This window comes from Micromys minutus, assembly GCF_963924665.1.
Source record: "Micromys minutus genome assembly, chromosome: 2".
NCBI lineage: Eukaryota > Metazoa > Chordata > Mammalia > Rodentia > Muridae > Micromys > Micromys minutus.
In genome coordinates, this window is record NC_137971.1 from 105,269,650 (window position 1) to 105,294,236 (window position 24,587).

General features: G+C 37.7%; 1 protein-coding gene across 1 annotated transcript in view; it reads right to left on the minus strand.

Annotated features, from left to right (window-relative positions):
- The window catches only part of RAB38 (RAB38, member RAS oncogene family), a gene marked incomplete at its 5' end in the record, with an annotated part of 68,707 nt that overhangs the window by 33,134 nt on the left and 10,986 nt on the right, over positions 1–24,587 (minus strand). The window contains one exon of the mRNA XM_080911510.1: positions 10,148–10,428. Within this exon, the coding sequence (XP_080767636.1) occupies positions 10,148–10,428 (281 nt within the window). The remainder of the gene's footprint in view (positions 1–10,147; positions 10,429–24,587) is intronic.

The following is a 24,587-nucleotide window of genomic DNA, read 5'->3' on the forward strand; positions in this document are numbered from 1 at the left end:
TCATCAAAGAAAAAAATCTTTCAAGAAGAACTCTCAATCCTGAACATCTATGCTCCAAATTCAAGGGCATCCACATTCATAAAAGAAACTCTACTAAAGCTAAAAGCAAATAGTGTACCAAACACAATAACAGTGAGAGACTTCAACACCCCACTCTCATCAATGGACATATCATGGAAGCAGAAACTGAACAGAGTCACAGTGAAACGAACAGAGGTTATAAACCAAATGAATAAAACAGACATTTTTAGAACATTTCATCCCAAACAATAGAATACATACCTTCTTCTCAGCACCTCATGGTATCTTCTCCAAAACTTATCATATAATTGGTCACATAAGAGGACCAATCAAGGGATACAAGAAGAATGAAATAATCCCATACATGCTACTAGATCACCATAAACTATGGATGGTCTTCATTAACAACAAAACAATAAAAAGCCCATACACACATGGAAGCTGAACAATTATCTAGTGAATGATAACTTAGTTAAGGAAAAAAAATAAAGAAAAAAAATTAAAGAGTTTTAGAACTTAAGGAAAACAACATAGCCAAAGTTATGGGATACAATGAAAGTTGCGTTAAGAGGAAAACTCATAGCTCTGAGTGCCTCCAAAAAAAAACTGGAGAGAGCCCCACACTAACAGCTTGACAGCACAGCTGAAAGCTCTAGAACCAAAAGAAGCAAGTATACTTAGAAGAGTTGACAACAGAAAATAATTCATTTGGAATAACAAAAAAAGCCCAGGATAGCAAAACCTATTCTCAACAATAAAAGAACTTCTGGGGAAATTACCATCCCTAACCTTAAGTTGTACTACAAATCAACCATAATAAAAATTGATTGGTATTGGTACAGAGACAGGCAGGTAGATCAATGGAATAGAATTTAAGACTCAGAAATGAACCCACACACCTATGGTCACTTGATCTTTGACACAGGAGCTAAAAACATTCAATGGAAAAAGGACATCTTCAACAAATGCTGTTCGTTCTATTGGCAGTCAGCATGCAGACGAATGCAAATGGATCCTTTCCTATCTTCTTGTACAAAGCTCAAGTCCAAGTGAATCAAAGATTTCCACATAAAAGCAGGTACACTGAAACTATTAGAAGAGAAAGTGGGGAAGAGCTTAGAACACGTAGGCACAGAGGAAAGTCTCCTGAACAGAACATCAATGGATTATCCTTTAAGATCAAGAATTAACAAATGGGACCTCATAAAATTGTGAAGTTTCTGTAAGGCAGAGGACACTGACAATAGAACAAAACAGCAACCAGCAGATTGGGAAAAGGTCTTCATTAGTCCTTCATCCAATAGAGGACTAATATTCATTATATACAAAGAACTCAAATAGGTAGACTCTAGAGAATCAAATCATCCTATTTAAAAATGTGGTACAGAGCTAAACAAAGAATTCTCAAATGAGGAATACCGAATGGCTGAGAAGCACCTAAAGAAGTGCTCAACATCCTTAGTTATCACCGAAATACAAATCCAAACCAACCCTGAGATTCTACCTCAAACCAGTCAGAATGATTAAGATAAAAAACTCAAGTAACAGCAGATGCTGGCAAAGATGTGAAGAAACAGAAACACTCCTCCATTGTTTTTGGGATTGCAAGCTGGTACAAACACTCTGGAAATCATTCTGGCAGTTCCTCAGAATGTTGGACATAGTTCTACCTGAGGACCCAGGTATATTCCTAGGTATATACCCAAAAGATGTTCCAATGTATAACAAGGACATATGCTCTACCATGTTCATTGTAACTTTATAATAACCAGAATGTAGAAAGAACCCAGATGTCCTTCAACAGAGTAATGAATACAGAAAGTGTGGTACATTTCCACAATGGAGTACTACTCAGCTATTAAAAGAATGAGTTCATGAAATTCTTAGGCAAATGGTTAGAATTAGAAGCTATCATCCCGAGTGAGTAATGCAGTCACATAAGAACACACATGGCATACACTCAGTGATCATTGGATACTAGTCCCAAAAGTTCACAATACCCAAGAAACAATTTATAGACTTTATGTAGCTCAAAAAGAAGGAAGGCCAGAATGTTGATGCCTCAGTCCTTCTTGAAAGGGAGTACAAAATACTCATGAGAGGGAGGAAATACAGGGACAAACAGAGGAGCAGGGACTGAAGAAAAGGTCATTCAGAGACTGCCTCACCAGAGGATCCAACCCATATGCAGCCACCAGACTCCAGCACTATTGCTGATGCCAAGTAGTTAGTACGGGCAGGAACCTGATATGGATGCCTCCTCAGAGCTTCTGCTAGAGCCATACTGATACAGCTGAGGATGTCCAAAGCTAATCATCAGACTGATCCTGGGGACCCTAATGGAGGAGCTAGAGAAAGGACAGAAGGAGCTAAAAGGGTTTGCCACTCCATAGGAAGAACAACATTATCAACCAACCAAACCCTCCAGAGTTCCTAGGGACAAAAACACCAACCAATGAGCACACATTTAGAGACACAAGGCTACAGTTGCACATGTAACAGAGGATATTATTGTCTTACATCAATGGGAATAGAGGCCTTTGGTCCATTTAAAGCCCATTTTCCCTGTGCAGGCGAACACCAAGGCGCTGAGGTAGGAGTTGGTGGATGGGAGTGGGAGCAAATTAATGGAACCAAGGGGACGGGGGATGGCAGTGAGGGAAAGGGGATAACATTTGGAATGTAAATACAGAGAATATCCAATAAAATAATAGAAAATAAAAGTAAAATAAAATCACGAGCCAAGAAGGACAGAGTGACACAAGCAATATTGAAACTTGTAGTCAACAAGCCATGGTAACATTCTCTAGTAGTCTCTTTCCACTCCCTTGAAATAGGATGACTGGCTTTCTTGCACATTATAAGAAGAGAGCTAGAGTATATTTAGAGAACTAATTATGCAAAAATTAACACGTTATTATTAATTTATGCTGATGTGTAAGCAGATGGGTATATTGAGTTTATGTCACAGGCTTAAGCCACTGTAAAACTCCAGAAAAGATTCCGTTTTTCAAGTAAGGCATTAAGGACCTGTCAGAAATAATTATTCAGATGGCGCTAATACAGACTGGTAGTCATTCTGGACCCAACCATGAGTATTAAACACACCCATAATCTCCTTTCAATTATACTTTCCAAGTTCATTCTGATTTTAGATTTCACGTGAGTGCATTTCTTTTGTGACTGACTCTAAGTCTAACAGCTAAACCTAAAAGAACTAAAACTGCAGGGTTCACCGGATGACTAGATTAGAAGGCATGGCCACATAAGTCAGTCTAAGCACATCCTACAACACCACCTAAAGCCATGGAGCTGAACGTGCAAACTTCCTTAACTTCTTAGAGCCTTGCTAGAAAAATAATAATCACGTTCCTGTGAACATACTATGGGCTTAGGACTCACAATGTATAAGAGAGATCCTGGACAAATAGTCACTTGATACAAATTGCGTTCCTCAATGAATACATAAAGTGCCAGTAGAAGTTTCCTTTTTTCACGTGTTGACATTTGGGAACTAGAAAGAATGAGAGACGACTTATTACTTGATTTAATAGAAAAGGATTTAAAGAATAATGTGCTATGCTCAAGTAACTAAAAAAGAAATTAAAATAACTATGTACCCATAAATGAGTGCAATTATCTATGCAATTCCAGTTTGTATAAATGCATGTTTGTAAGTGTCTGTTTCCTTGATGCCTGTGAAATGAGGGATGTGTGATACTGCCCTCTAAGCAGATCCCAACTGCTCCCATCTTCAGAATTAATTTAAGAATAACAAAAGAGCTCACTAAATCTGATGCACCCCAGAAAACTTCCCCTTTACAGCCACAGGTGTCAACAGCAGGACTCTAGGCCAGCATTCCCACTGCTCTGTCTTAGTAACTGCCTCTTAGTATAGCTGTCTCATAGAAGAAGCAGGAAAAAGAAAAATGAAACTAAACCTGTTGTTTGCTATGGCACCGTATCAGAATATAGGGAGCTTCTTAATTTTTTAAAATGTCACTATCACTTGGAATAAAGAAAGTACTAATATAATAAAATAAAATAACTTTAGAACGTGAGGGTGGTCACCTATGCCTCTTTTTTTTATTTCTTTTGAATGATAATAACATCTACCTTATAAAGTCTTACAATAACTGTGTGGGTTCTTACATTAAAAAAAAAAATCTTTGCACACAGTTAACAAATAACAGGGGCTAGAGATAAGATAAGCTCAGTAGATAAGAGCTTCCTGCTCTTCCAGGAGACAGGAGTTTGAATCCCAGCACCCATATGAGGTTGCTCAAAACTGCCTGCAACTCCAGCTCCAGGGGATCCAACACCCTCTTTTCGCCTCTTCAGACAGCTGTACACATGTGGTATAGGGACACACATAATAAAACTTAGGAAATCTTTTTTTTAAAACCAAGACAGTAAATAAAAAAATTTAGAGTGTGGATTCAGAGCACACAGGATAGTAGAATCTAAAAAGTGCTGGAGTAAAGACTGCAGTAAACTTGTTTTCCTCACCCTTTACAGATGGGCAAGTTATGTTCTCATTTGAATACCCTAATGCCACGTGGATATAGTGTGCAGAATCATGCATACATCCACAAAAACAATCCAACTTGATCTTCTGCAATGAATTCAAGCACCACAGAGAAACAGCTTAAGGAACACACTTTTTCTAGCTACCTAGCGGCACTGGACCTGAAGTTTTCTGAAGCAGTGAAGAATTCAACTATCAACATATTCTTGAATCTAGCAGTTGCTGATTGTGAAAAACTTCCAAGTTTTCCAAACACAGAGCCTTTTCTGCCATCCTGCTCCAAAAAGAAAAATAGGGTCTGCATTTTATCATTGTCATCTAGTTGGTCACTTCCTATTCCATTTAATTGGTTCAAAGCAAGTCATGGGATTGTGTCTTAATTCCAGAAGAAGGAAAAGAAGAAAATCTGGACAAGTGACATGGTTAAGTGAGTAATGGCACTTGGTCCATAGTCTGACAGTCTTCTATTCCTGGAACCCACATAGGGGAAAGCCAGCCTGATTTTTCTTTGACTTCTACATATGTCAAGATACACACACACACAAACACACACACACACACACACACACACACACACACACACACACATACACACACACAAACACACACACACACACACAAATAAAATAAAAAGCATATTATATGCTCATATAGAATATACAAAGCCATGAGTCTAATCCAATCCCTATCACCTCATAAAACCATCTGTAATAACACATGCCTGTAATCTCATGGCTCAGGAGGTCCCAGCAGAAAGATCAATAAAACAAGGACATACTATATCAACCTTATCTAGACATAGGAAAATAATAATACATGGTTATCATGACTACATAGTGAATTTGAGTCCAGCCAAGGATATGGAAGACTTGCCTCCAAGACAGGAACATCAAACAATACACAAAGCAAAAGAATGGTAGGCTTTCCTTGTATAGGTGAACTTAAAAAAAAAAAAAACCCTAAAGTTAGTAAATGTGAGTAAATGTGTTTAGCACTTACTAAAATACACGGGAAAAAGCTGCTGCATTAATTGTCCACTCTTTTTCTTTAGTAAGTAGCACCATGTCAGAAGGTGCTCGGTCAAGCACAGCCATTCTCTCATCCACAGGCATATTGACTTTTAACTCAAATTAAAATACTTGCTTCCAAATGTGCCTACTGACCTAGAGCACTCTTGGAAAGTTCACCTACAGACGCACTATACATAGAAAAGAAATAGTTAAGAAAATCTGCCAGTAGTAAGGCTTGAGGTAGAGTGAAACAAGAGCAGAAAACAGCAGGTTTCCCCGGAATCTGTCTCACTATTACGCAGATACAGCATGCTCCATTGTTCCCAGGTACACTGCCATTGCTCAGTGCCCTGTTTCTGTGTACAGCTGTACCTGCAGAACCACACTTTAAGAGCAAAATGGGGTGATGGTGGGACGTGAGGTACAGAAGGACTTCTCACAAGAGTGCAGCTGTGTGTGCCTCATAGCCAAATATGTACAGAAAAACCTGTGTGTGTGTGAGAGAGAGAGAGGGGGCGGGTTTGTCTATAATGTGTCTGGGTAATCCACATACATTTTCACAATGATTACAACTCCAGAAGACGGTGGATATACTGGCTAGTTTTATGTCAACTTGACACAAGCTAGAATTATCACAGAGAAAGGAGCCTCAGTTGGTTAAATGCCTCCATGAGATCCAGCTGTAAGGCATTTTCTCAACTAGTGATCAAGTGGAGAGGGCCCAGCCCATTGTGAGTGGTGCCATCCCTGGGCTGGTAGCCTTGGGTTCCATAAGAAATAAATCTGAGCAAGTCAGGGGCAGCAAGCCAGTTAGTAACATCCCTCCATGGCCTCTGCATCAACTCTTGCTTCCTGACCTGCTTGAGTTCCAGTCCTGACCTCCTTTGGTGATGAACAGCAATGTGGAAATTGTAAGCAGAACAAACCTTTTCCTCCCCAACTTGCTTCTTGATCATGATGCTTGTGCAGAAGTAGAAACCCTGACTAAGATAGTGAGAAAGCAAAGGTGAAAGTGGGAAAGCTCAGACAGCAGCCTCCAGAAATGTACTAGGCGAACCTGTTGACAGGTAGCAGGGTTCAGTCAACCCTTGAGATGAGCTTAGATGGCAGGACTCCAAACTTTTAACGTGAAAGCAAATTATAAAAACTATGCATGGTCACAGGAAGTCATAAAACATCCTCTGTTAGAGAAGATGAACTGACCCACTTGTACACGTAAGTGGAGGGGCACAGCCAGGAGTCGAAAAGGTTAATTATTTTAAAATATCAGGCATAAACTAGGAATGTCTGATATGCTTGAGGGAATGAACATATGTTGCCTAGAAAATCCACAGTGAGCATTCATTCACAAAGACTGCAAGAGAAATCTGATTTGGTAACAATCATTTTTCCTATAGGAAGGTAGACTTTCCCCATCATATTGTTCCTGCAATAATCACAAGGCACTGACGCTCTCAGTGCAAGTTACTAAAGAAAATGCGGCAGTGGGGTCAGCAGCATAGTGAAAGGTAGCTTTCATTACAACTCCAGTGTCAATTAAGAAAGGGCAAGGTTGCTACTTATGGCCACAGGATTTCTACAGGTTTTATCTGTTAGGTAAAAGACAAGAGTGTGTGGCTTTGGCTCATTAGTAGTTTTTAAGACAAAAAAAAAAAAAAATAGAAATGAGATGTTCTTCACCAGCTGATTATGATATCAGGCAAGTAATCTCTTGTCACTTAAAGACTTCCTTAATCAAAATGCTTTATAAGGAACACATCCTCTGATCCCACAAGCAATCAAAGAAGAAACTGCTGTCACCAAATGCTGTTGTCTCAGGGTCAAACAGGAAGTTTAATCTGGGTCTTGGTTTTATGGATTGCAATGCTGTATTCAAAACTTAGCAGCCTTTTATGTCAGATCGGTGAAAAGACTTGTTCAGCAGCTTGGCACTCCACTTTGCCAATGATACATACTTTTGCAGAGGTTCCAAATATTGCTGGTGAATGTTAACTGGGTGTCAGCAACCCATTTTTGTTAGGATGCTCAGGAAAGCATTTAGAGAGAAAAGGAAAGTAGAATGTGGACTCCATGTTTCACATGTGCTCTAGTATAATCGTTAACACACTGCTTGTGACATTCCACGGTCCACTTTCCCACACGTGTTCATAGGCGCTCTTCAAACCTAATACTCGTAGAAATTTGGATAATGAGAAATACTGTACGTAAGTGGAAGGTCAGCCAGGCCTGAAGTTAATGACCATAAGGGTCTCAGGCACATAGATTTTGATGCTGCAGTGGAGGAACAAAGAGAATTGAGCAAAACAAAGTTAAGAAAGTTCTTAGACCCCGAAGTAATTCCAACTCACCCAGTAGTTCATAGCTTCTTACCCATTATTCCACACTCTATAAATTTTACATATGGTGTGCTATGGTTAGGCATAAAGACTGATTTTATCTGATTTATAAATATCTGAAGTTTCAGTGCACAGAATACATGACTGGTAAGTAAGAGATAATTGATGGTGCTCATACAGTAGAAGAATACATAGAAATCATTCTTTCTAATTCACCAGTAGTTAATAAAAGTAATCCAGAATCATATATTTCCTTGTGAATAGATGAAGAGTTGAAATAAAGAAAAGCAAGCAAGCCAGCAAGAATCTAAACAAGAAAGTGAGAACAAAACAAAAAGAATCTCAAGAAAAGTATGCAAGTATGTGCAGACAGTATGAAAGTAGGGTGTGTATATCAGGGAAAACAAAGGCAAGTTAGTTAACTTGTACACTGGAATAAAAAAGAAATTTCCAAACTAATATTCAGGGAAATATTAGAGATGTTAAAAATTTCTTGTGTTCATCAAGAACTTATGGGAGAATAACAGGAAGTGGCTAATTAAGGACTAAAAGTGCTGGAGAAGTACCCAGAACATGAAACCATTAAAAACAAAGTCAACACCCAAAACTGAGGAACATAACTCTCTGCTGACATGGAAATCTGAGTGAGCTGTGATGGGCCAGAGAAGGGCCAGGTGCTGAGTATATTCAGAAATAACTCGAACAACGATTGCTTTAATTGGGGCCCCAGCAGCAAGACCCATATGTGGGCCTCCAGCCCCTTCCTTGTTCCATCTTCTTGTGAGTCAAGCAATAGCTTAATCCTGCTGGGTTTACACTTCAGGGTTAGTCTCGAGGAAATGCTTTTTGTTCAATCCCTCAGCCACTAATATTGAGCAAGGTCATTTTCCCATACGAATCCAGTGATGTTTAAATCAAAGGAAACATATTTAATGAAACATCTGATTTCTTCCAGCTATTTGAAAATATATAACCATGTTTAATTTATCCAGTAGATTATCACAACTATAGTCAGATACTATAACGGAACACCCACAGTCCACTTTGAATGATGGCTATTCAGAGGATTTCCTCCACAATTCTCTGGAATTTTGTACAAATGTCTACTATGAAGTCTAAAGATAACCTTCATTAGTAAAGAGAAAATGCCTGTCTTACATACATCTGACTCCCAAGCTAGTAGCAAATGCCTGGGCTTCTCAGATATCTAAAGATTTGTTTGACACTAAATAAAAGGAATAGAACAGCTATAACAACAAAGTTACATAGCTTGTTATCAAAATAATCTAAATCATATATTTATATGCATACAGAAAATGTCAGAAAACACAGAAAATTAAGGTGATGAATGTAACTTCCTTATTTTGATTATTATCCAATGAGTAAACGAATCAATGAGTGATATAAATTTGTCTTATGTGTCATTTTTATTGTAAGTACATAGTATCATATGACTATTAAAAGTAAATTGAATTTAAAAATTTACTATTAAAGTTATTTCCTTCTAAGATTGAGATGTAAAATATAAGCCAAGAAGGGAGCTGAGAATAAGAGTACAAAAGTAATCTTTACTAACAAACGAGATAATGTAAGGCACAATTCTAAATGCAATGCTCTTCATACACAGAGTTTCCTGGGTCCTGATTCTTGCACAGATTCCCATTTTCTGGTACCTCCCAGTCTCCCAGGTAACCAGAAATACAGTCGATGCTATGCTCTCCAGATTTGTACTCTCCTGGCCTGCTAGACTAGTATTCCTAGCGTGGTGGTTCTATATGATTGTCATCTCCTCATTCATACGATGAAGTGTAACTTCTGGCTTAACGGTCACAATATGAAGAGTTATACAGTGACACAGAATGTGACATCTATTTCTTTCATATATTTTCAAATACTCATGAATAAATATATGTAAATATTTATATATAATTTCTTATAAAATTCTATAATGTTATAAGGACTGAGTGAAAGAAAGTTTATTAAACATGCCTGAGCTCAAGAAAGTTGTACGTAATTATAAATTATGATCAATATCCCATATCCAGGTGGATTGGTTTATTTAGTCATAGTCATTTTAAGTAGTAAATAATCATTTCTATCACTTATTACCTCACTATGAGACAGAGCACAAAGCAATTTTCTAACTCTAAGTCACTGCACAGAAACTTTATTATCACTATCATAATGATAATGGTTCTGTGTTGGGTCATTTGTAAATCTTACTGTATTAAGCGTATTTAATGTAGCATTACCTTGGCTGATGTTTCGAACCATCCTACGAACCCATGCTCCTTGCAGAACTGGTCCATCTTGAGTCCATTGTTCACAAGTACATCCTTTCCTTGGTCACATTTGTTGGCCAACAGAACCACTGACACTGGTTTACCATTAGGGAGAGTTAACTTTGAGTCCAAATCATTTTTCCACTTTGCCACGGCTTCAAAAGTGGCTGGTCTGGTGACATCAAAAACAATGAATGCTCCCATAGCTTCTCGGTAATATACTCTTGTCATATTTCCAAATCTTTCTTGACCTGTCAGCAAAGAGACAGAATTCACTAAATTACTAAAATTAGAATCATAATTGGACACTACATTAGAGCTTCCTATGTCTCCCCTATCCCAATGAGCAGGTGATAATATTTATATTCAGGCAGGAAACTTTCATTTTAAAAAAATAGGTTTTTTATGATTGGGCCTGTAAGTTAGCTCAGCAATTATAGGCTATTGATGTTTATCCTAATGACATAAATTCAAACTTGAGAATCACCATAGTCAAAGGAGAAAACTGACTACTTTGTCTTCTGAGCTGCACAAATGTGATTTAGTGTGTGTGCTTGTATCTTTGTGAGTGCACATGAATGGACACAAAGTAAGTAAATAACTGTGAAAGGAATATGAAATATTTGTTGAGAAAGTGTGATATAGCATACATTATTTTATAACTGCTAATATATTACCTCAGTAAGTGTATGTAGATATTTATATTAAATTAATTATAGCTGAACAAAATTTAAAATTCTATTCATAAATCATAGTAGCTAGCTACATTTCAAATGTTAAAAAAAAAAGGACTACAGATGGCCTTCTTTGGAATTCAGAGTAAGAAGACATTTTAAGAGCTGTGTCTATGAGAATAATTGAAATAAAACAAGTTGATATTTTTTAAAAATCCCATTCTTATAAAATAAAAAGCTATGCAAAACATAAATAATCCATCGTATAGGTTTGACCAAAAAGCAATAGCCACGCTAGCACTGTGACCAAGGCAAACTGGAAAATTCTGCTGTATCTACCTGGGAAGCAGACTCCCAGACAACCAATGACTAGATTTCAGAAAACACTACCAGAGGGGTGAGTGTATGACTGGCATCGGAGGTTGAAGTGGCACACCTGTTTGAAGCAGAGAGGGATGCCAAATGTACATACTCTCCCGCCCACTACTTGGGTGAGCTACAGTACTCACAAGAGTTGGAAGAACTTACTATGGTACAGTGATGGGTGCAATTAGGCTTCAAACCGAACAGAATGGAGACAGCATCGGACGTGTGGAACCCGGAACAGAAAGCTTCTCTATGATCCTCAAGCTATTTCAACCTATGCCACTGCCTAGACAAGCTACAGAATGGGGCCTGGAATTCAGATAGACTCCATTAAAAGTAAACATGGGTAAGCAGGTCTTCCAAATTCATGTGCAGCCTCAGTCACCGAACATTTTCACAAAAAGAATGATCCTTAAAACACCATAGACTGATGGGCACTCAGACCATCGGCCACCAGGAACAGCAGAGATCCAGGGACACAGGCATGGTGAGAAGGCGTTCCAAGTAGCCAGGGGCCAGGAGATCCAGGGACAAAGGCCAGATACAAGGGAGAGGCAAGAACCAATCACAGATAACAAGATGGCAAGAGGAAAGCAAAAGAACATACCCCAGGGAAACCAAGACAACCTGGCAACACTAGAACCCAGCTCTCCCATCACAGCAAACAGTGGAATGCCAAACACTCCAGAAAAAGATAACTCAGACACGAAATCATACTTCAAGATGATGATAGAGATCCTTAAAAAAGAATGGGAGGAAAAGCATAAAGAATTAGAAGCTTTTAAAGAGGAAACAAGAAAACCACTCAAAGAACTCAAAGAACTAGAGGAAAACAGAACCAAAGAGATGAAGGAATGGGAGAAGGAATTTAAAACAGAAATGGACACAATAAATAACACTAAGAGAGACAACCCTAGAGGTAGAACACCTAAAAAAGAAATCAGGAGTCACAGAAGCAAGCATTTCCAATAGACTACAAGAGATGGAAGAGAGAATCTCCGGGGCAGAAGACAACATTGTAAACATAGACAAAACAGCCAGAGAAGATGCAAAAACCAAAAAGCTTCTAAACCAAAATGTCTAGGAGATCCAGGACACAATAAGACCAAACCAAAGGATAATAGGAATAGAAGAGGGCAAAGAATATCAACTAAGAGGCACAGTAAATATCTTCAACCAAAATGTAGAAGAAAACTTCCCTACCCTCAAGAATGAGATGACCATGAGCATAAAACAAGCCTAAAGAACTCCAAATAGGTTGGACCAGAAAAGAAATTCCTCCCGACACATAATAGTCGAAACGCCCAGTGCCCAAAGCAGAGAAAATATATTAAAAGCAGTAAGGGAAAAAGGCCATGTAACATATAAAGGAAGACAAATCAGAATCACAGTCAACTTTTCAACAGAGACTATGAAAGCTAGAAGAGACTGGACAGACATCATGCAGACCCTAAGAGAGCAAAGGTGCCAGCCAAAGCTACTATACACAGCAAAACTCTCAATTATCATACATGGAAAGACTAAGATATTCCAAGACAAAACTAAATTTACACAATATCTGACAACAAACCCAGCACTACAACAAATCATAAGGGGGAAACCCTATACAACGAGGGGAACTACATCCTAATAAAAACAAGAAAACTCCTAAGCAAGAAAACCAAAAGAGGAAAGACTTACAGGCATAATTGAACCTCCAAAAGCAAAAATAGCTGGAAACAGCAACCACTATTGCTTGATATCTGTTAACATAAATAGAATCAATTCCCCAATAAAAATATATAGGCTCTAAGACTGGATACATAAACAAAAACCAGCATTTTGCTGCATACAGGAAAGTCCTCTCAGAGACAAACACAAACACTATCTCAGAGTAAAAGGTTAGGAAAAAACCTTCCAAGCAAATGGCCCCAAGAAGCATGCTGGAGTGGCCATTCTAATATTGAATAAAGTAGATTTTCTACCAAAAGTTATCAAAAAAGATAAGGGAAGACACTTTTTACTCATTACAGGGGAAATTTGTCAGGAGAAACTCTCAATCAATATGCACCAAATACAAAAGCACCAATATTCATAAAAGAAACCCTACTAAAGCTCAAAAACTACATTGCACACCACACAATAATAGTTGGAGACTTCAATACCCCACTCTCACCAATGGACAGATCAAGGAAACAAAAACTGAACAAGGACACTGTAAAATTATCAGAGGTTATGAACTAAGTAGAATTAATAGAAATCGACAGAACATATCATCCTAAAACAAAAGAATACACCTTTTTCTCAGTACCTCACAGCACCTTTTCGAAAATTGACCACATAATTGATCACAAAATGAGCCTCAATAGATATAAGAAGATTGAAATACTCCCATGCATGCTTTCAGATCACCATGGTCTAAGGCTGGTCTTTAATAACAACAAAGACAACAAAAAGCCCTTATACACATGGAAACTAAACAATGCTCTCTTAAACAATACCAGGGCCAAAGAAGAAATAAAGAAAGAAATTAATGGTTTTCTAGAATTCAATGAAAATGAAAACACAACATACCCAAATCTATGGCATGCAATGAAAGCAGTATTGAGAGGAAAACCCATAGCACTGAGTGCTTCCAAAAAGAAACTGGAGAGAGCATACATCAGCAATTTGACAACACAGCTGAATGCTCTAGAATAAAAGGAAGCAGATACACCCAAGAAGAATAGATGGCAAGAAATAATCAAACATAGGGCAGAAATAGACCAAATAAAAACAGAAAGAACCATTCAAAGAATCAACAGAACCAAGAGTTGGTTCTTTGAGAAAATTGACAAGATTGATAAACCTGTAGCCAGACAAACTAGAGGGCAAAGAAAGAGTTTCCAAATTAACAAAATCAGAAAGGAAAGTGGAGAAATAACAACTGAAACTGAGGAAATTCAAGAAATCATCAGATCCTACTACAAAAGCCTATACTCAACAAAGCTGAAAAATCTGGAGGAAATGTATGAATTCCTAGACAGATACAAGATCCTAAAGTTAAACCAGAACCAAGTAAACCATCTAAATAACCCTATAACACCTAAAGAAATAGAAGAAGTCATCAAAAGCCTCCCAACCAAAAAAAGCCCATGTCCACACAGGTTCAGTGCATAATTTTATCAGACACTTATTGACAGCGTAATACCAATACTCTCCAAATTATTCCACAAAATATATGGAACACTACCAAACTCATTTTTTGAGGCTACAATAATCCTCATTCCTAAACCACACAAAGACCCTACAAGGAAAGAGAACTTCAGAACAATCTCACTTATGAACATTGATGCAAAAATACTCAACAAAATCCTTGCAAACTGAATCCAAGAACACATCAAAACAATCATTCACCATGATCAAGTAGGCTTCATCACTGGGATGAAGGGATGGTTTAATATATGGAAATCCATCAATGTAATCCACCATATTAACAAACTCAAAGAAAAAAAAACCACATGGTCATCTCACTAGATGTCGAGAAAGCATTTGAAAAAATTCAACACCCCTTCATGTTAAAAGTCTTGGAAATAACAGGAATCCAAGGCCCATATCTAAACATAATAAAAGCAATATACAGCAAACCAACAGCTAACAAAAATTGTGGTATATTTACACAATGGAATATTACTCAGCTATCAGTAAAAATGACCTTATGAAATTCTTAAGAAAATGATGCATCTAGAGAATATCATTCTGAGTGAGGTAACCCAGTCACAAAAGAACAGACATAATATGCAGTCACTGATAATTGGATACTAACCCCAGAAAGGTCTGAACACACCAGAAAGAACTCACAGACTGTGTGAAGTTCAAGAAAAAAAAAAAAAAAAAAGGAAAAACCATTATGTTTACTCCTTACACACCAAGAAAACCTTGTCTAATTCCAGGTTACATCCCATGTACTTTATGCTCATTGTAACTAGTAAGATATTTTTTTTTTCATTTTTTTTTATTTTTTAAACGACTTTATTTTGCAAAACAAAGATAAATGTACAGATTTTAAACATTTTTTGCTTAAAATTATACATTTTTGTCAGTACTGTTTTTTCAGACATTAAAATAAATTTTACACAAAACCATGTGAATATGTTTTTTAGTCAGTACTTGATTTTTTTCAAGGGCTTGACAGTATGCATTGAAAACCTACTAGTTGCAATAAGCGTAAAGTACATGCAAAACAAAACGCAACATGGAAATAGTCAAAGTCTTCTTGTTTTGTGAATATATGTATATTTTTTGTTTTCTTTATTTCTTGGACTTCATACAGTCTGTGAGTTGTTTCTGGGGGAGTGCAAGCCTCTGGGGTTAGCATCCAATGCACACTATCAAACCTTATTTAAAAAAAGCCAAGCAATGACAAAAAATGTATTAGTATACTTTTATACAAAATGCTTAAAATTTGTACATTTATCTTTGTTTTTTAAAAATTAAAATTCTTCAATAAAAAAAAACACCATAGACTAAGTTGTAATCTGACAGCCAGTGTCAGACTTAGAACTCTAGAAGAAATTAGGTTTTTGCCAGACAAAATTTTCACACTTGCAAAGACAAACTGACATAACTTGTCTGAATTCTGGACTCTATAATTAATTATTATTGACACGACATATCTCCTTTATCTACCTATGAAGAGTGTTTCAAAAGATAAGACAAAGAAATGCAAATCAAAACAATCCTGAGATTCCCACCTCACACCAGTAAGAATTGCTAAGATTAAAAAAAAAAAAACTCAGGTGACAGCAGACACTGGTCAAGATGTGGAGAAAGAGGAACACTCCTCCTTAATTGGTAGGATTGTAAGCTGGTACAACCAGTCTAAAAATCAATCTGGCAGTTCCTCAGAAAATGGTACATAGTACTATCTGAGGACCCAGCTATACCACTCCTGGACATCTACCCCAAAGATGTTCCAACATACAACCAGGATACATGGTCCACTATGTTCACTGCAGCCTTATTTATAAAATCCAGAAGCTGGAAAATATCCAGATGTCCTTCAGCAGAGGAATGGATACAGTAAATGTGGTACATTTACAAAATAGAGTACTACCCAACTATTAAAAACACTGACTTCATAAAATTCTTAGACAAATGGATGACACTAGAAAATATCATTCTGTGTGAGGTAACCCAGTTACAAAAGAACGCATCTGGTATGCACTCAATGATAAGTGGATATTAGCCCAAAAGCTTGGAATACCCAGGATATAATTCACAGACCACAGGAAGCTCAAAAAGAAGGAAGGCAAGAATGTGGAAGCCTCAAGTCTTCTTAGAAGGGAGAACAAATACTCACAGGAGGAAATTCAAAGACAAAGTGTGGAGCAGAGAATGAAGAAAAGGCCATGCATAGACTGTGCCACCTGGGGATCCATCCCATATGCAGACACCAAACCCAGTCACTAGTGTTGATGCCAAGAAGTCCTAGCTGATAGAGCTGTCTCTTGAGAGACTCTGACAAACCTGACAAATAAAAAGGTGGATGCTCTCATCCAACCATTGGATTTAGGAGGGGTCCCCAATGGAGGAGTTAGAGAATGAACTGAAGGAGCTGAAAGGGTGTGCAACCCCATAAGAAGAACAACAATATTACCCAAACAGACTCCCTAGTGTCCCAGAGATGAAAATACCATCCAAAGAGTACACATGAAGGGACCCATTTTTCCAGCTGCATATGTAGTAGAGGATGGCCTTGGTGGGCATCAAGTTCTGTCAAGGCTTGATGTCCCAGTGTAGGGGAATGCCAGAGTGGGAAGGTGGGACGAAGTGGGTGGGTGGGTGGGTGTGGGAGCACCCTCTTAGAAGCAGAGGGTGGGGGATGAGATGGGAATTTCTGGAGCGGAAACCAGGAAAGGGGATAACATTTGAAATGTAAATTTAAAGATATTCAATAAAAGAAAAAAAAACTTTATACTGTCCTTTCTATATATCTACTCAAAAATATTTTCTTTAGTATTTCTCAGAACTTTTTTGCACAATTTCTTTCATAATATTGTTCTAACTTTCCCTCTTCCGGATTCTCTCCTCACCTCACGGTTAAATACTGATATCCTTACCTCTAAAAGAACTACAAAATATAGTTCCTTAACCAATATCCTAGAGGCACTGTCTGTGAGCTCTATCAGAACATGAGCAAGAGAACAAATTATCTTCTATTGAAAGTTAAGATTGCTGATAATCTGCCACTGTGGTTAGTTTACAACATAATTAGCATCATAGAACATTAAAAGCTAATTAAAGATATATCACCAGAGACCTAACATAAAAATAGAATAAAAGTAAAAACAGTGAAAAGAACAGGAAAAATAGAAACAAACTGAGAAATACCTCAATTTTAACTGAAAATGAAATATGAATGTAGCAAAAAATTCACTATGACACTTCCACAAGCTCCCAACTCCTTGGTACCCAAGATAATGAGATGTTTGGAATGCTAGAAAGAGCTCAGAGTCCTACTTTTAAAAAGGATCAGGAGCCTTGGAACCAAGATGGCAGGAAAGCAAAGAAGGAAGCTCCTGCCCCTCCCGAAGCCGAAGCCAAAGAAAGGCCTTGTAAGCTAAAAAGTCAGTGCTGAAAGGCATCCACAGCCACAAAGAGAAGATCAGAACTTCATCCACTTTCTGAAGGCTCAAGACCCTGCGGCTCTGGAAGCAGCCAAAATATCCTTGGGAGAGTGCTCTCAGGAGAAACAAGCTTGACCTCTAGGCTATCATCAGATTCCCACTGACCACTGAGTCAGCCATGAAAAAAAAATATAGAGGACGACAACACGCTTGTGTCCACTGTGAATGTCGAGGCCAACAAGCACCAGATCAAACAGGCCTTGAAGAAACTCTATGACACTGATGTGGCCAAAGTCAATCCCCTGATAAGGCCTCATGGAGAGAAGAAAGCAAGTGTTCACTTGGCTCCTGATTATGATGCTCTAGATGTTGACAACAAGATCGGGATCATCTAAACTGAGTCCAGATGGGTAATTCAGCAAGTTCAACAGAGAAACCTAGGCAGAAGGTTTAGTTTAGGAATAAGGGTGAAAACTGGGAAAATATTCAGACTTATGTAAAGATGAAATTAATGAATGTAAAACCAAAACTCACAAGAACTATAGGATGTGTTCAAGATACAGACTCTAAGAATCTGTGAGGTAGAAAATGGATTTGGTAAAACCTAAAGGAATAGAAAGTGTATTTTATAAAATTAATATAATTTTTCTATAGCTAGAGATATCCAAATGCAAGAGGCATTTAAAATTCCCAAACACTCATGACTAAATGAGAATCCACCACATCATATCTGTGAAAATGTCAAAAATACAGAGAACATTAAAAGCCGCAAGTTAAAAATATCAAATTATTACATAGAGGAGTATTATCAGAGTATCATCAGCTCTTAAATCAACCATCTTAAAATCTAGTGTGAAGCTCCAAGACAGATTTCAGATCTGACTAATCTCAGAGCATATTGTTTTTTATTTGTAAGAGCTTTACAATAATGTTTTAATTACTAAGAAGAAAAGCTACGTAAGCATGAAATGCTATGCTTTAAACCGTCAAAGAAAAAAATGACCAAAAATTTTAAGTTGTTTCTTAAATATAAAACATCTTATAATAAGCAAACAGTAAGGCAATTATGACAATCAGGCCAACATCACAAAGGATACTAAAATGGGAATTTGCACAGTGAAAGAAGAAAAAAAGACTTATCAGTGGGCATGCAAGAAAATAATACAACTTCTTCCATGAATTGATAAAAGATTGTCAGTTGGTAAGGGATCAATCATGTTCAACACAGTAAACCAAAAATCCCCAAAATGAACAGAAGGAAAGAAGAAGCAAAAAAATCATGGGAATAGCAAACTCCTGTCAGTTAAAACCAGAAACCAGAAATGCAAACAGGCAACTCGTCTATTGAAAGAGACTAATAGATTAAAAAGTACCCACATGTATCTAATGACTGATACATTATATAATGGCAATATATAATATAATATCAACACAGGTCATTGTATTGGTCTCTGACCACTTGACCCACAAGGATATTATGCAAATCCCTGTTCTCCACGCTTTATATTTAAAGGGAAGTCAGATGAACAATTAAAGGATGTAGGATGATAAAGAGGCATCCAAAATATATCTCCATTAAAGGCAACAGAAGAAGTTAGCATAGTCTGCATGTTTACCCCCTCAAACTATGATTTACATAAATGACCATTACAGAACCATTATTACCCTCACTGTTTAGTTTCTCGTCATTATCGGTATCATGGAGATTACATCACACCTGAGTATCTCCGGAATGCTAGGTAGGCTCTCTACCAGAGGGCTACTCTCCCAACTCTAATGCACAGTATAAAATGAGAAAATCGAGACTTGAAATGACTTTATCAAGTTAAACAGATGGCAAAGTCAGAATCTAAACGTCAGCTGTCTGAATCCAAAGCCATGTTTATTCACTAACCTCAAGTACTTCCAGCTTCTACACCACACTCTTGGGCTTTCTTGACTGCTGGTTTATGTTCCAGAAGCAGCCAACTCAATCAAACTTCACAGATACTCACTGGGCAGTCTGTGTCTATGTCCTTACAATACAACAGCGAGTCAGTCTCTTCGTTAAGGAGTCTACAATCTGGGCTGGAGAGATGGCTCAGTGGTTAAGAGGACTGACTGCTCTTCCAGAGGTCCTGAGTTCAAATTCCAGCAACCACATGGTGACTCATAACCATCTGTAATGTCTTCTGGTGTGTACAATCTATTAGACAGAGAAACATCTCTAATATTGCAGAAGGCCATTTTCTCTTAAAGAATAAATATTGGTTTGGAAACTGGTTGCAGTCAGCTGGAATCAGTTTGACACTGAAAATACTCCAAATGAGTATTGGCGAGTTTCTTAGACTTTCTCAATTAAGCCTTCCTCATCTGGAAAGTGTTTAGAAGAATCTGGAGACCAGTCTTAAGCAGATGGAATGCATTACCATAGACTAAGGATCCATCACTCTCATTTTCTTTACTATGTTAAAAACATAAAAGAACTATGATATAAGTTCAAAAAACAGTTTCAGATCAGAGTTTCAGACAAAACACTATTACAGGTACTTCAGTAGAGACAAAAAGTGAACCAAGTTTTATTCCCTCTCTTTCTATCCACTGACAAGTGCTGCCAGCAGGGACTAAGTAAGGAAGGGTGGGTTTTTATTCCATGAGCCACAAATCTTTATTTAAATTGAATAATAAAATTACACAAATCAGAATCTTATTATAGGAAACATAACATACTAAAAACGCAACGTATTTAGGAAAATTCATGCCAACAAAACCTCTAAGTATACTTTAAATAAACTTAGAGCAAAATAATGTGCCGGTAATTTTTCAGAAGAAGTAGAAAATCTTTAGTGGTTCATTTTCTTACTGTACTACAGAAAAGAGAGTTTCCCAAGTATGCCCTGGGAAGGGATGGAAGTGGATGACTCTTGCTTTAGTATCCGAGCCTCTCCTCAGGAATGTGTGCTGGAGCACAGCACTTTGTCAGGACCAGCACATGGCAATCCAATGTTTCTTACATAGTCAACACAGAGAAACTTAAAAATGTTTCCCATAGTCATCAAGTCAATGAAAGCTAAGGGTAAAACCTTCTTCATATGACACACAACCCATGGATGAACTTCCCTTTTGCCCAAATAATCACCCCGTTTTTATCTTTTTAATGCTTTACACAAATAATGATCTCCTTTGATTCCATTCAGGATGAGGCATGACATTTCAGTCCAAAGGGGGAAAAAAGCCTTCTGTATCATTCAGAACTCTGATCCTCTAGGCTTGTAAAAGATGTCTTATGATCACTCTAGAGAGCTAACCAGATGAAGGGCAGTCATGGGTTATTCAATTATCTGCTTGTCAAAAAGGTTTGCAAAGTAAATGGCTCCCAAAATTGAAGATTTTACATATAACATATGGCCTAGGATCATCTTCAGACTACCCAAAAAGCAATATATGGTCTTATAGCCTGACACAGATTGAAAAAAATGTGTAAGTGTGAGTGAGTGAATGAATCAGAAACAAGGAGAAAGCAGTATGTTTCTAGAAAGAAAAGACCTTTGTTATGGAGGTCACTGGGCCAGCCCACTGGGAAAGTTGGTATTTTTGACATTCCAGAAAGGGGTTACAAGCAAACCAGAAAATTTCTGGCTCTCACATCCTATCCTTTCTCCATCAGCTGACAACCCTATCTGCTAGTTCTTATTAAAAGTGAAGATCATGTGACTCTCAGCGGGTACCTGATTATGGGTATAGACCTGTACAGTCTATCCTGAAAAATTTATTTAAAAAACAAAACAAAGTGTGATTTTAAAAAAAAGCAACTATTTCTGCCACTGTAATACTCAGTCAACACACATTTACTGGACAGCTCCTTAACTTTCTGCCACTAATATGGAGAGTTTTGATAATGAGAAGGCCTGTCATACGTGGTTATTCTACTTAAAATGACCTAGTTCCTAGGTTGCACCTCACTTCTTACAGCCTCAGAACACAGCGTAGGGTGGATACGAATCATGACTCTTTTTCCAGCTTTCAGGGATGTGAAATTTTAAGCACATTTATTAGGAGTCAGCAAACATGGACCTTAACTTCATTGCCAGTGACCTTTCAAAAATCAACGTAGCCTTGAAAAAAACATTTCTGTTTCTGCATCTCATTTTTCTGTGGTGCTAATGATGTTGATCAGGGTGATAGCTAAGGTCTCCTCATTGCTCTATCTTCTATGATTTAGTGAAAACTTGGCTATGTTTTCAATGCCCTATAATGGTTTCCTTGGTGTCCCAAGCACAGATAAAGTTATATACAAATGCCACAGCCATAATGTTTATTGCATATTTTCAGTTAATGGTCAGTATTCTTCTTTGACTTCTGTGGCTGTGATAAAACACTAAGCAATCCGACATGGAGAGCAGAGTGTTTAGTTAGTTTATGGGTTCAGCCTCAAGGAAGTCAAGGCAGAAAATAAAGGCAGAAATCTGGAGGCAGTGAGTGAAACAGAGAAAACTGACAAACCCTGCTGAGTGGCGTGCTTTAATGCTCAGTCAGCTACATCTGCTTATATAGTCTGACCCCACTGGCCACCAGATCAGAGAGTGTTGCCCACAGTAGGGTAGATCCTCCTCTTCAGTTAGCTACTGGGGTTCCCTCTTTCCAGGTAACACTGGGCTATGGTCAAGTTCACAGCTAAAGTTAACTATAACAATCAGTACCCTAGTGTTCTCACTAATAACAGCTGAGCTGTTTTATGCCTGTCTCCTAAACAGGTATAAAGTCTATGGCAGAAGCATAGGAGGGAATAAGGCTCTTATCTCTGCCACCTCCCATCATTCAAAATTGCTGCTGCTTACTAAAGTCACTTGGGCCCTTGGCAGCTCACTTCCGGCCTCTCATCACTTTCTCTCTATATATCTTTGTGTAGAACTGTATCAATATAGGTCTTCCAATTATTTCAATCTGGTAACATTTTTAAGAAATCTAAAAAAGCCAGGTGATGATGACGCACACCTTAAATCATAGCACGTGGGAGGCAGAGGCAGGCACAGCTCTGTGAGTGTGAGGCCAGAGTCATATACAGTGAGTTACAGGACAGGCAAGGCTACACATAGAAACCCTTCTATGAAATAGCAATAACCAAACCAACAAGTCTGATTTTTGTGTGGAATACCTATTCCTGCCCTACAATTTTTACAGACTTGTTTTTGTTTACGGTAGAGCCCACAAATCTCCATTTAAAAACACTCTATAGGTGGTATTAACATATGCCCCTGTAGTATACCTCCAATTTTATTAGGATCTACTTACAAAAGATAATACTTGCCCTTATTCTGCATTTTCAGTTGTTTATTAATCACTTGTATTTAAGGAGCAATGCTTATTAACACTATACATAAAGTTCTATATCTTTTGTCTCTACCTACCTTTACAAAAATCATTTCACTTTCTTCACAATGCTCTATGGCCCGGCCATGCGGAATCTTCAGGTCCCTAAAGGGCTTTAGCCAGCTGTTATATGAACTCCATGCATCTGAACTTGGATCCTCCTGTTTATATCGCAAGCACTTTATACCCTCTGAACCCTGTCATCAGAACCACACCACTGTCTTTCTCCTGCATCATGACCATTTATCACAGAATGTATTCATGCCTCAACCTCTCTCCTGGCACTGAAAATCTCGAGAACAAGTTAGTTAGAGTCCTAAGTTGTGAAGCTTGAGACCGATTTCTCAATAAATAAAGTGAGAGCTCCAGGTACTATGATAAAAATAAACTGAGCTTAAATTTCCATTTTTCTACAATACGGTAAATATTTAAAAACCATATGATAAATGCTGGCACACTTGCTCTACAATCAGCTATCATTTCTAGTAAATGATTAATAGGTATTCATTAGAGGAAAAGAAATAACATTATTCTAACATGATCATATACATATCTGTTACAATAAATTTCAGGTTAGAGTGTTATATTTTTGTAGCCATTTTCATCCTTATGAAATACTGTGATGAATTTACTACAGGTAGTTCATGTTTGAGTTACTGCCTGATCATAAGTTCTAAAAGAGCCATAAATATGTTCTCTGTATTTATTTGACTAGTGTATGAAAAACAGAAAGCCAATATAAAATCAAAAGTAAATATAGCTTTTTCATGATGGTCTCAGAGAAAACAAATCAAATCATATCATATAGTTCTTGCTATGGTGAAAGAAGACTGAGCTGTTAATAGAGTAAGCTTTTTTCTGAAGGCTTAGGAGGCACACATGCTTTGATAGCTGACTATAAATTTCTTGTGTGTAGGAGCCTCGATAATCATCTGCTGGTAGATTTTAATCTTCTCCCTCTTCATTATTTCTTCCTGATATGCCAGTGACAGAAAGTGTATATTAATTACTATTTTTCATCATTTAGACATAGATTATACTTAATACCAATCTTTTCTCATCATCCCACCATTACTAAATTCCTATTACCACTATGACAAGCTTTGAACAGTGAAAGTTCATTAAGGTTTATATGAAGTAAAAGAGAAACTCTGTTCTGGTTAGATATTAAATGTATCCTCCCAGAAAGCTTAAGGACTAGTTAAGGGGAGTGCTCTATGAAGATGCTTCTTTCCTCTATCCATGATGGTTTCACACTAAGTAGAGATAGGACCTAGCTACAAGAAATGGGTAGCCTTTTCTGTGGGGAGTAGTGTTTTTTTCTCCCTCCCTCCCTCCCTCCCTCCCTCCCTCCCTCCCTTTCTCCCTCTCTCTCTCTCTCTCTCTCTCTCTCTCTCTCTCTCTCTCTCTCTCTCTCTCTCTCTCTCTCTCTTT